At 51.3% G+C, this 14,074-nt stretch overlaps 1 protein-coding gene across 1 annotated transcript in view; it reads right to left on the bottom strand.

Annotated features, from left to right (window-relative positions):
• The window catches only part of LOC142571507 (uncharacterized), a 60,999-nt gene that overhangs the window by 16,324 nt on the left and 30,601 nt on the right, over positions 1–14,074 (bottom strand). The window contains exon 6 of the mRNA XM_075679921.1: positions 10,785–10,980. Within this exon, the coding sequence (XP_075536036.1) occupies positions 10,785–10,980 (196 nt within the window). The remainder of the gene's footprint in view (positions 1–10,784; positions 10,981–14,074) is intronic.

Here is a 14,074-nt window from a genome sequence, read left to right as displayed (position 1 = left end):
TCCTGCTCTGCGTCACCTGCCTTCTGGGTTACGATCAGACGCTACCATCTGAAATGGTCAATGCACCCCATTACAATTGGTGGAGGTGTGGGGTATTTAAGAACATCTACACCCTGGAACTCCGGTCTCAGACGCTGCCTCCCGTCATGCCTGACTCTCCCCAGTCGCCGCCACTTTCTGTTGCCTGCTCTGGCGCTGTCCCGCAATGCCATCCAGCGGTTTTCAGCAGTATGGATGAGCAGGACGTCAATGACTAGTTGTCTACCTACGAACGGGTGAGCTTGCACAATCTGTGGGATGATACCACCAAGTTAAATGCTGTCATCTTCTACCTTGCGGGAGTGGCTCACCTGTGGTTTAAAAATCACGAAGCAGACTTTCAGTCCTGGTCCGCGTTCAAGACCAGCTTCGCGGAAGTTTTCGGTTGCCTCGGCGTCCACAAGAAGCGCGCCGAGCAGTAGTTACAAGAGCGAGCGCAACAACACGATGAAACATCCACCTGTTATATCGAAGAGGTTCCCGACCTATGCAAACGTGTGGATGCTTTTATGCCCAAAAATGACAAATTGAAGCACATCTTGAACGGCATCGCCGAGGACATTTTCCAAATGTTGATCGTCAAGAGTCCGTGCACCGTAGCAGAGCTCATAAACTTGTGCCAAAGCTACGACGAGTGGAGGAGGCAGCGCGATTTGACCAGGCGCTCCTCAGTGGCTGACGAGGCCCTCTCTTCCATGACAGTCTTCTCTGATCACTCCCCCCTGCTCACACAAATCCAAGCTTTCGTGCAGGAGGAAGTTGCACATCAGCTTTCTCTACTACCCTTTACTGAGCTACCCCAACAGCAGCTGCTGCTGCAACAGCCTCCTACACAGCTCGCCCCTACGCTCCGGCGGGTTATTGAAGACCAAGTTGCTGAGGCTCTACCAATGCAGCATCAGCAGTACGCTGTCACCGTGCCACTTACTTCACTTACTCGTCAACCACTCGTTGCGCTACATTCACGGCCGCTACCACCCGTTCATCAGCCCGTTCATCGACCTGCTCTTGCCTTTGCTAATCCTTGGTGCATGCAAGACAACAGGCCCATATGTTATGCCTGCGGTATTCCCGGCCACGTTGCACGACTCTGCCGCCACCGCATGCTGCCCTCTGACACTTATTTTAGTCGGCAGTCGAACAGGCCACCAGCCGAGCGCCCCGTCCTTACACATCGTTCACCTACCCCGCGTCGCTGCTCGTTGTCCCCCATGCGTCGGTGCCCTTCACCTATGCAAGAGGAAAACTAAGCGCCGCAGTTCAGGAGGCAGGAACTGCGTCGCTATGGATCTGTACAAGTCTTCCATTGTCGCCTTCGTACATTGCCGACCTTACTGTTGACGGCGTCCCTACCGTTGCGCTAATTGATACTGGAGCAGCCGTGTCTGTGCTAAACGAACACCTCTCTCGCACTTTACGAAAGGTTACGGCGCCACTTTCTGGGTTTTCTCTTCGCACAGCAAGTGCCCAGCCCGTTAAGCCTTCAGCAGCATGCACAGCTAGAGTTGTTACTCAGGGCGTTCTCTATATTGTGAAGTTTGTGGTTCTGCAGTCCTGCTCTCACTATGTGATACTTGGGTGGGACTTTGTTTCGCGAAATAACGCCGTCATCAATTGTGCACGTGCTGAAGCCGAATTATCGCCTCTGTGTGACGTGCCCCTCGTTGACACCACTTCTCTTCCCGCTAAGCTAGTCCTTCGGGACGACATCACCATACTGCCGTACTCGTCTGCCGCTGTTCCCGTCTTCTGTGGCTCTGTCTCTGAAGGCGCTGTCCTCTTCGCTCCTTCGGAACTCTTCATAACCCGCAACAATGTTCCCCCCCTTTCGCCACGCTTGACGTTTCAGCCGGTTTCAGCTCCATCGTTGTCTGCAATCCGCTTCCTACAGCCCTGAAGGCTCTTTGCGGCAAAGCATTTGGCCATGTTCAGCCTCTTGATGACATGTTTATAACCGACGTGCTGGATGCTTCGTATGCAGAGCTCACTGACTTCTGTACACTTTCGACTTCTGCTCTGCCATCGCCCGACTTATCACGCCTTTCATTGCCGATGACCATACTTCCAAGCAACGCTCCCAACTTCTTCACCTGCTTGCCCAGTTCCGTTCTTTTTTCGATGTCGCTCAGCCTACACTGGGTCGCACGTCAATCGTCAGCCACCACATCGACACTGGCTCCAACGTACCATTGCGGCAGCGCCCTTACTGTGTCTCCGCCAAGGAGTGTCAGGTGATCGGTGAGCACGTGGACGACATGCTTCAGTGCGGCGTCATTCGACCTTCCAATAGCCCGTGGGCATCACCGGTGGTTCTCGTCACAAAAAAATATGGTTCCATTCAGTTCTGCGTCGATTATCGCCGTCTTAATAAGATAATGAAGAAAGATGTCTACCCTCTACCGCGCATTGACGACGCTCTGGACAGCTTGCAAGGCGCTGAATTCTTCTCTTCGTTGGATTTACGCTAGGGCTACTGGCAGGTCTCGATGTCAGCAGTTGATCACCCTAAAGCTGCATTCATTACTCCAGATAGTTTATACGAATTTAATGTGATGCCATTTGGCCTATGCAATATGCCTGCTACGTTTGAATGAATAATGGACAAAATCTTGCGTGGCCTAAAATGGAGCACGTGTTTATGCTACCTCGATGACATCGTTGTGTTCGCCCCTGATTTCCGCACACATCTTCTTCACCTTAGGCAAGTATTGACGTCCTTGACCAACGCAGGCCTGCAACTGAACCTGAATATGTGCCAGTTCGCCACGCACAAGCTCATGATTCTAGGTCATGTTGTATCACAAGACGGCATTTGCCCTGACCCATCAAAACTTCGCGCTGTGGCAGAGTTTTCTAAACCTAAGACACTCAAAGAACACCGCGCCTTCGTTGGCCTCTGTTCTTATTTCAGACGCTTTGTTCGCAATTTTGCCTCGATTATATCACCTCTGACACAACTCTTAAGTGGCGCCAACGACCTATCCTCCTGGTGTCCTGCATGCGACACTGCGTTCGTGACCTTACGCCATCTCCTGACGTCTCCGCCTGTACTGCGACACTACGACCCCACCGCCCTAACTGAAGTGCATACCAATGCCAGTGGTACCAGCCTTGGTGCTGTCCTTGCGCAGCGCAAGCCTGGATACTCCGAGTACATCATTGCTTACGCCAGTCGTACGCTGACCAAAGCAGAATGCAATTACAACGTCACAAAAAAAGAATGCGTCGTCATCATTTAGGCATTCTGGAAGTTTCGCCCTTATTTATACGGCAGGCCTTTCAATGTGGTTACTGACCACCATGCCCCTTGTTGGCTATCCTCTTTAAAAGACCCGTCTGGACGCCTTGCCCGCTGGGCTCTGCGCATTCAAGAATACAACATACACGTCATCTACTGCTCAGGTCGCAAGCACACTGACGCTCACGCTCTGTCCCGCTCTCCGCTGCCAGTCGACACATCCTCCCTCTCCACCATTGAGACGGTATCCTCGGTCGACATTGACACCTTCACATCAGAACAGCGCAAGGATCCTTGGGTGGCCTCTTTTTTTGGATCTCCTTTCTGGCTCGGCTGCATTTCCCATCTCCCACTCCCTGCATCGCCAGGCTGCCCATTTTGCTGTCTGGGATAGCCTCTTGTATCGATGCAACTGCCAACCCGATGGTCACAAGTGGCTGCTGGTTATCCCTAGGACTTTGCATTCCGACATGTGCACGTCTTTCCATACTGACCCTCAATGTGCACACGCAGGCATTTTGAAGACGTAAGAGCGCCTGCGGCAACGTTACTACTGGCAAGGAATGTTTACTTTTGCCCACAAGTTTGTCCGCTCGTGCCCGCAATGCCAACGTTGCAAATCTCCACCTCATCCGGCCCACGGTTTATTACAGCCGCTTTCGTGTCCTGCTCGTGCCTTCAAACATGTGGGAATTGACCTGTACGGTCCACTGCCACTAACACCCGCTGGCAAACGATGGATTATTGTCGCAGTTGATCACTTTACAGGCTATGCTGAAACCGCTGCTCTACCTGCAGCGGCCGCCAGTGATGTTGCATACTTTCTGTTCCATCGTTTCATTCATCGTCATGGCCCACCTTGGGAGCTGCTGAGTGATAGAGGCCGTATGTTTTTGTCGCGGGTGGTTGAAGCTCTGCTTGCTCAATGCCGCATAGTTCACTGGACCACCAAGGCGGCCATCCTCAAACTAACGGGCTTACGGAGCGTTTCAATCACACCCTTGGTTATATGCTCGCCATGTATGTTTCATCGGAGCACACAAACTGGGACATTATCCTCCCATTTGTCACGTACGCATACAACAGGGCTACACAAAGTACTACAGGATTTTCTCCATACTTTCTTCTCTAAGGTCGCGATCCTTCCCATACCATCGATACGGTTTTGCCTTATACACCAGACACGTCAGAGTGTGCTCCCGTTTCAGCCGTCGCCCGATACGCCGAAGAATGCCCTCAATTAGCCCGAAAGTTCACCTACGCCGACCAACAACGACAAAAAGCCAATCGTGATGGCGACGCTACAAATCCGAATTTCGCTCCTGGTACACTTGTCTTGTCCGTGCCTTCTACCACGCCTGGAATTTCAACAAAACTTCTCTCACAGTATGATGGACCATACCGCATCGTCGAATCCACCTCTCCAGTCTACTATGTCATAGAGCCGCTTACACCGACATCCGACAAGCGCCGCCATGGATGGGATGTTATGTTCACGGCCTGAAACAATTCTATGACCCGTTCGTCTCCACGTCGTAAGTTGCCAGGGTGGCTCCGCTTTTGCACTGGGGGTAATTGTAATGAAGAAGAAGAAGAGCACAAGGACAAGGCCAGCTAGATCGTCTATTCCATGCCTGCAGTGTAACCAGTGGGCCAGCCGGATCGACTGTGCTTAGCACGGGTTTGAGCCGTTCGGGCAACCAGCTTTTCCTGCTCTGCATCACCTGCCTTCTTGGTTACGAACAGACGCTACCATCTGAACTGGTCAATACACCCCATTACACTAGACAACAAACGTCCCTGTTCAAAGTATGAGGCTCTGCCTCCGCCCTAGCCGGGTCGACGGTGCCTGCTACCTAGGCGAGTAATGGTCTGGTGGCCTCCGCCATCGAGTACTCCGCCTGAGCACCGGTGTCGAAGGGCTGGGTGTGGCAATGCCAGGTGCTGCCTGTGCCAGCCTCGCTCCGTCCAGAGGGTCCGCATTGGTCGGCCTTGTGAGTGGTGCCAGACGTGACACCAGCCCAACAGGCGCTGCACCACTTTGGCAACGCTTTCCGCCTCCAAGGTGGGCGCTGCTCCACTGGAAGCGACTGGTGTTACCGCTAGTCCTCCTTAGGGCTGGAACTCTGATGTGGCAGCCCAGGGTGCTGGCCAGGTCCTGAGGTGATGCCTGACATGGTCGGTGTGTCTGTGTCACGTGGCCCATCTGACATGCGGACGAGCAGCGATGAGGCGCTGGCAGGAGACACCACCTGTCCGGCGGACCAGGGTGGGCCAGGACGAAAGTTCCTGGCGAAAACTGGAGCTCCCAACTTCGGCAAAGACCCGAGACGGCACCCTCGGTCAGCAGCCAGCTTCTGCTTTAGCTGCTTCAGGAGCACTGTGGATCGGAGGTCCGGATGCAAGATGTGCAAGGGTGTCTTGACCATCCGATATAGCAGGAGCTCACAGGGGGCACGGCCAGTGACATCGTGGGGCGTGGTCCGGTACTGAAACAGTATCCGGGCAATCTGTGTCCGGAAATCCCCAGTCTAGCTCTTCTTGAGCTTGTCCTCGATGGTTTGCACCACCCACTTGGCTGCACCATTTGAAGCAGGGTGGTACGGCGGAACCATCATCCGACAGATTCCATTTTTCATCAGCCAAGCCAGGTACTCTGTGCTGGCGAAAGCAGGACCATTGTCGGACACGATGATGTCCGGCAACCCTTGGGCGGCAAAGACCTATTGTAGCGCTGGAACGGTTGCGCCTGCTGATGGAGTGGTGGCAGGTAGAACCTCCGCCCACTTCGAAAAGGCATCCACTACTACCAGGAAGTAGTGACCCTTGAAGGGCTCCCCAAATTCCACATGCAGGCAGGACCAGAGTCTCTGTGGGAACAGGCATGGGGTGATTTCCACATGTCGTGAGGGCCGCTGATGCTCCTGGCAGATTTGGCAGCTCTGCACCATGTGAGCAATGTCCTGGTCCAGACCAGGCCACCAAACATGGGACCAGGCCACCAATATTGGTCTTTTCCTCGCCAGGATGACCCGCATGCAGCAGCTGGATGACCCGCATGCAGCAGCTGGATGACCTGCGTGCAGCAACTGGGTGACCCGCGTGCAGCAACTGCAGAACCCTGGACCGGAGACTTTGTGGGATCACCACCCTGGAACCCCACAGTAGGCAGCCCTGCTGCAAGCTCAGCTCAGCAGCCTTGTGGCTATAGGCCTGCTGAACCAATTTCTCCCCACGGGACGCCGCCTTGACCACCTGAGACAGGACTGGGTACCAGCTGACCGATTGAGATACCGCAGATCTGGAGAGCACCTCCGGGTACGCGTGCTCCAGCATGAACACTTCAGCAGGTTCCGGAACAGTATCAGGCACTTCTGGCAGGGGCAGGCGGTTCAGGGCATCAGCACGTCCCAGGTCCCCTTTCCCAGATGGTAAACCAGCTGGTAACTGTAACCCGCCAGCCTCAAGGCCCAGCGTACCACTCGAGGTGATGCCTGCACGGGAACTGCCTTGTCAGGCCCCAGCAGCCCCAACAGCGGCTTGTGGTCTGTGACTGCCTTGAACTTCCGGCCCCACAAATACTGGTGGAAGCGTTCAATACCAAACATGAGGGTCAAGCCTTCCTTGTCCCGGTGGTTGTCCAGCATGAAGCCGACGAGAAGCAAATGACACAGGGCGTTCCTGGCCATCCTTATCCCTGTGTGCTAGGATGGCTCCCACGCCGTACGGCGACGCATCTACGGTCACGACGAAACGCTTGGCAGGATTGAAGTGTACCAGCACTGGAGCTTTGATGATTAGCTCCTTGCTGCGCTGGAAGGCCCGATCATGCTCCTTCTTCCAGATCCATTGCTGACCACCTCGAAGCAGAAGATGGAGCTGCTGTAGATGCTCCGACAGGTTTGGCAGGAAACTCCTGTAGAAGTTGATGAGGTCGAGGTAGCTCTGAAACTCCTTCTTGTTCTGGGGCTTAGGCGCCTCAGGCGCTGCCAGTAACCAGGATGTCATTCAAGTACACCGCCATGTGCCTCATGCCCCTGAAGAGGTTATCTATCTCCCTCTGAAATATGGCTGGGGCTGAGGCCACGCCAAAGGGTAAGTGCGTGTTCTGAAAGAGCCCCAAAGTTGTCGATATTGTGACATACTTCCGGGAGGCATCCAGGAGCCCCAGCTGTTGGTAAGTATCTCTGAGGTCGAGCTTGGTAAACTTCTGTCCACCGGACAATGCTGACCAGAGATCTTCAATCCAGGGCAATGGGTACTTCTCGACGGTAGCGACGGGGTTGATGGTAACCTTGAAATCCCCACAGATCCTGACACTGCCGTCTCACTTGAGGACTGGTACAATAGGAGCGGCCCATTCAGATGTCTTGACGGGCACCAGGATGCCTTCTCGCTGTAACCGCTGCAGCTCCTGGGTGACCCCGTCCTTCAGGGCGAACGGCAGTGAGCGAGGCTTCAAAAAACCTGGCTGGGCTCCCTCAGGTACATAAATGCCAACCGTCGTGCCGGTGAATGTGCCCACCCCTGGCTGGAACAGGGACTTGAACTCAGTCAGGAGGCTGGGGTTTCACCGCATGCAGGCTGGCTTCCTGGTACTCTCGCAGACAAATGCCCAGTGCATGAATCCAGTTTCGGCCCAGCAGCGTCGGTGACAACCCCTTGGTTAAGTAAAGGGGATTGCATCCCTGTCGCCGGAGCGAACGCTGACCTGTGCCTGACCCTGGACCTGGGAGAGCTGCCCGGAGTAGCTGCGCAGCATCACGTCCGAAGCCTCGACGGACATGCCGGGGAACGTACGCTTGAATCATTTCCCGGCCATGACAGACACGCTGGTCCCTGTGTCCAGCTCTATGGAAATGGGGTGGACACGACATTACGACGGTCAGCATGTACGGTGGCACAGACGATGGTACAGGGCCTGTGTGCCACATGTCGAAAATCGGCGGGTCCTCGGCAATGACGTGGGGCCTGGCCGTGGAAGAACTTGAGCCTGCTGCCGTACAACCCCGCCGCATACCCTTGCAACGGCTACCCTGGCCGTGGGCTTGTGTGGTACCTGGGCTTGAACCAGGCTGCTGTTTGCTGTTCGTCCTCCCCCTTCGGCATAAACGTGCCAGGTGCCCAGTTTTACCACACGTGAAGCATTGTGCTTGAGAGAACTGGCACTTTGAGGGGAAATGGGCATCACCACAGCGACCGCAGGTACTGTTCTTTGTCGCCAACTTCTTGACCGCTGCTTCCGCCGACAGTGAGCTAGTCGCACGGGAAATCTCGCCGGCGTCCTTGGCGGCAGCTTCCATAGCCAGTGCTGCCTCCATGGCGTCGTCCAGCGAAGGGTCGGGAAGCTCCAGGAGTCGCGTCTGCATGGCGGGGTTGTTGATGCCACAGACGAAAAGGTCCCGGAGCAGCGAGTCTAGTTGGTTCCTGAAAATGCAGGCACTCGCTAAGCCTCATAGCGCAGCAACGAACTGCACGAGAGTCTCTCCTTCCCGGTGGCTCCGGTTGTTGAAGCGGAAACGCTACATTAATGTGGACAGTGCTGGGTTGAAATGGTAGCGCAGTATGGAAAGCAGCTCACCCAGCATCTTAACATGCGGCGTGGCTGGCTTGAGAAGGTCGAGCAGGAGACTGAAGATGCGGGTCCCATAGCTGGCCAGGAAAATGTCCCGCTGTTTGGCTTTGGGTGGGTCGCTTCCCCGGAAGAACACATGGACTTGTTCCTCATAAATTGGCCAGGCGGACCCATCTCCCTCGAACGTCTCGAGCCTTTTGTACAGCGGCATGGCGGCAGCAACAGGAGCTGGTGTTCCGCCGCTCGCGGTGGCGTGGGACGGTCCGTGGGTACTCGTCGCCAGTGTCACGATCCGCCCGGGTTCATGAACAAGGGAGAGCTCGAGACACCCTCCGTTAGACGGACGCTCAACGGCGTGGTGGTGACGAATGATGACTGACCGCGAGTGGCTGTGCTCGTTGGTGTTTATTGCAGGCGAACGAACGGTGTTTATTGCGGGCCATACTGCGGTGACCAATGTTGCCTACCAAGCCTGGCAGGCCAACGAGCCAACGAAGATTATGCCCAAGGGGGCATCACATGCTTGTTACAAGGTTTAAAGTTAACTACAGCAGTTTAGTTAACATATTCAGGAAATCCAGCATGCAAATGTGAGCCACTGACAGTACCATATTTGCAACATCATGTAACATTTTTCCTGATTGAAACTTTCGGCCTCGCCCTACAAAGCTGTTCACTAAATTGAGCAAGAAAACAGCAGGCTACAATAACCAACAAGTATGGGTGCTTCACCTGTAAAAGCATTTACTCTGAGGCTAATCATAGTTTTATATCAAAGAACCCTGTCAATATCTCCTTCACATAATCAATGAAAAAAAAAAAGAATTTATGAGCCTGCAGCCAAACAAGTAAAATTTATCAAGTTAGCATAGCTTTGTAGTGGCAGCAGCATCGGCATCACATGAGAATTACATAGACGTTCGCGTCTACACGAGGCATGAGCGGCTGGCACACTCCAGCAGAGGCTAGTGTTCTGAAAGAGATTAAAAAGAACGCTACACTAAGAGATCGAGTGTCAGCTTTTCCTCTCCCGCGAGAGCCCGAGACTTCACTAGTCTATGTGGTCGCTTGTCGCCACAGTTTGGTGACCGCAGACGTGATACTGCCATACGCTTCTGTGGTAGAGACGACCATGGACCAGACCAACGCAATGAGAGCTCAAGGCCAGAGCCCTTCCGAGACTCGGTGAGCCCTCCTGTTTGGCCATCGCTGTCTGCTCCCACAGTACTGGGACCAGCATCCCTTGGAGTGGTTTCTTGAGGCTGAATCGCAATTTCAAGTCGCTGGTATCCGTTCTCAAGCCTCAAAGTTTCATTATGCCGTTGCAGCGCTCTCGCCCGCCACCATTGACGAGGTAGCAGATTTGTTGAACTCCCCATTGTCTTCTGCCGCCTATGACGATCTCAAGGCAGCCCTGCTACGACAGCAGCTTCTGTCCGCTGAGGAACTCGGCGACTGACACACTAGTGTTTCATTCAAGTTCAGTAACGTACTAACCAGCCCAATTCAACATGCTACTACAAGCAAGTGAACATATCTGTGGAGCAGACACATGGCATTCTGCAGTTACATCACTCACTCATAACAGTTACATAGCTTCTGGTTCGGCACCAAGTACACAACCGTAAATGCCTGTTGAGAATCCATGTGGCTAACCACCACAATTTTATAAGCACATTGTGTTCACAGCTTTCTAGGTCAAGTTAAAAACTGAGGTGGGAACTCACAGTGTAGTAGCTGAGGGGGGGGGGGTCACCGAGCACATGCCCTCCCCCATCGCCCTCCAGAAAAAGATTCCTGGCTATGCCACTGGGCACTCACATAAACGCACAATCAATCCACTTGCCAGGGTCGCACCGAAAACTGCCACAGCTCTTTGTAGCCTTAAAAGGGCTCATAAATAATTATTTTTTAATTTCAAAACTTTCGCACCTTGCCCAGAACTGTTGCCAGAATTGGAGCTCTCGCCTGATGCTGCCAGTGTCGCTAGCAGTGCAGAAGCATCTTCTTCCGCTTCTGGTTTCCCAGAACCAGACTCCAGCATTTTTGCTGTAGCCAGCAAGCTCAACTGAGAAGATGCTGGGAACATCTTCTGGTGGCAATTGCTGTCGACAGCACTTGAACTAGACTGCAAGACAAGGATGGTATGTGTCACACTTCCCAGTTCTGCAAAGAAGCAATGGCTACAGTGCATTTAGTAAAGTGTACTGCACTACAAATATGCTCTCAGCCAGTGAAAACAGCATCCTATAGTTGCATTAAACAAGGACTAGGCAATGAGGAGAACACAGTACAACTTTATTAAAATAACTCCAGATGTAGTAAATCACTCACGATAGTAGACATTGGCACCAGTCTCAATTGGATTTTTATGGTTCTTAAAGCAAAAAAGCCCAATATAGTAAACTGCAATACCAGAAGTTCACTACAGCAAACATGGGCAGTCTGAGTGACCCTCTGTGTTACAAAACATCCCCTCTCACAGCAGTCACCAGGCTAAAATCTCAGTCATGCACGTAACCTACCAATGCACTATTATGTTTGCAACAAACTCTTGGCTAATCTTTGCATGAGAGAGACACACTGTCACCATCTATACTTCATAGTCACACTATTGCAGAATCATGAATGGACTGCAGAAAAGATGTAACAAGGATTAGAGAGCCTGTCTGTTGCGCTGTTCTTTGCTGATTTGGCAAAGCATTAACTGGTCCAATACAGGACTCTTCTGCACCACTGAAGTTTCCATTGAAGCACTGGTGTGGCATGACAGACCTGCATGAGCAGCTTCCTTACTACAATGTAATTGGTGCTTCTAGATTTTTGCCTTATTTTGAAGAGCTAGGAAGGGAAACAGCTGCGGATGTTAAAAGCACCTGTTTGGAGAACCAAATGTTTGGAGTAACTCCACTTACAGTAAAAATTTGGAGGATGCTTAAGCTTCGCATTTAAGAGTGGAACACGATAGCATTCAAAGATCTCCGAGTGCTCCTCTCGCTTCCCAGCAACTGCAGCTTATGTAACAGTAATGTTTCCCGGGAAATGCTGGCAGCGAAGAGGAGCTTTCCGGTAGAAACGCGGCCTCTTACGTGGGCCGCGTTGCAGGGGAGGCGAGCACCATCTGGAGGTATTGCAAGGAACCAGGCAAGCTGCTTTATAGCCTTTGAGATTTGCGCGCACTGGCATGTGCAAATCTGGGGCCCATAGCCGCTCTATGAATGGTAAAAATGCTGAAAAAGGTTTTTTTTTTCATGTAACAGAATTATGTTTTCTCGTATATTCAAATTACAGACCGATGCTATCATGTCTGTAGGTTGCGTTTTCGATTTTTCTACATATTTCACGTTGAGAAATTCAATTAGTTCAGCAACTTCCTTGCACCACATGGAAAGCCTGCCTGGTTGGGTATGCATGGTTCGAAATTCTTTTTGCCAAAGTGTCATCTGATGCAGAATGCTGGACGCTGGATGCTGACACCGGATTTTCTGTGACACAGGGCCCTCAGCGCTGTCGCTTCAAAACTGCCACCCTAGTAAAAATTTTGATCAGTCCAGGCTGGTTCACTATAATGACATTCCATTGTAGCTCTATTCATCCGAGCTCCTCAGCCTTTTCCAATGTGCCCTTCTCCAATAAATAAAACATAAATACCAAGGTATTTTGTTTTAAAATTTATAAGTTATATACAATAAACTGAAAAAGTAATTTATTCTTTAACATCATGCTAAAAGGAAATGTTCTTAGGTAAGCAGATGTCACCTACTGAGTGCGTGACTTTCAAGCGAAATCCCACAATAGACAACCATTTTGTGTAATTAACATCAAATTTGTGTACTCAAGCATGCAATCGACCTACAAGCCTATACTCTATCTCACAAGTAACTTGAAGCATTACCAAAAGTACAGGGTGTGCACCGGCAATACCCTTACACAGCACAATATAGTTCTGGATGTAGCTGTCTAACTATTGGCGGGATTAGAGCTGTAGCTTTGCTTGGTACATGATATGGTACAGCAATACATGACACATTAGGCCCTCTGCACATGTGTGTTGTATATTATGTATTACTGTGGCGGTTACCACTGGTAACTGTAATTACACAGCAACATGGCAGCACTTCAATCCAAATTTGTGCTTCAATCCTCCCACTTCAATCCAAATTAATACTTGTTACTAGCTCTCCGTACTGACAGCAAAAAATAAATGGTGAAATCAGTCATCATTAGTCTCATCTCACGCTGAGCCCCGAGCATTAGGTATGTTTTGTCATCATTATTTCAGATCAGTCTTCTTTCTTTCTTTTTTTTAAAATCTTGCCAGGCCAACAGAGGCGGCACTGAGCCGTAAAATTAATTTGATTTCAAGTTAGCAGATGGTGCCTCAGCTTATGCGCTGGTAATGCACTGACGATGCGGAATGTTCTAAAAGTCAAATTGTTCACTGTATTATCGATTTACTACTCTGCTCTAGTATAGTGCATGATGGCAGTGGGAGCAAATGCCAACTAGATGCCAAGCAGATGACACATTGCGGGTGAACAATTACAGAGGTAGTTGCCCCTTCAAGGGGCTGCAAGAAACTGCTCAGAAAGTGTATAGATGAAGTAAAGCCCCCTCTGTTGTGTTCAAATAAATGGGGCTTATGGCTACAGCACCAGAACATTTGTAGCACCAACCAATTTCTCGCATTAACGCACCACAGGAGCATGTATCGACAGGACAGCAATCGGATGCTCAGCAGACAGCACAACATGCATGAACACTCCTTGTAAGGCTTTCACCCTTCATATAGACATGTGTACTTGTTTATCTTTTTCGGGGGACTGCTTTTCACTGGATAACAAATATTAAACATTATCACTCAGCGCAGGACGCATCTGTATGTATCGGAAGTTTCTCGAATGTCATCGATGGTTCTGTCCCTTAACTGTTGTCACCAAAGCTTGTGTAATCTGATTGTATGAGCGACGCGAATTGTGTAGTGCTTTCTAGAAGACATGCGGGCACCAGCGATTACCTTGGAACCTTCGATGACTCATGTATAAATTCCAACCTGCTTGACCCGAAGACCAGACTTCGCTTATCACCGATCGCGTTCGCCACTATCGCTGTGCTCCGAGTGTAAGTTGCTTTCGTGGGCACAAGTTTGCCCAATAAAAAGTTAGTTTCATCATACACAGTTTTGTTGCTGTATTATTCACCCTCACTACTATGTGACAATA

Source organism: Dermacentor variabilis, chromosome 2, assembly GCF_050947875.1.
Source record: "Dermacentor variabilis isolate Ectoservices chromosome 2, ASM5094787v1, whole genome shotgun sequence".
Lineage (NCBI taxonomy): Eukaryota > Metazoa > Arthropoda > Arachnida > Ixodida > Ixodidae > Dermacentor > Dermacentor variabilis.
The sequence above is the reverse complement of the archived record's forward strand: the minus strand, read 5'-3'. Positions and strand labels throughout refer to the sequence as shown.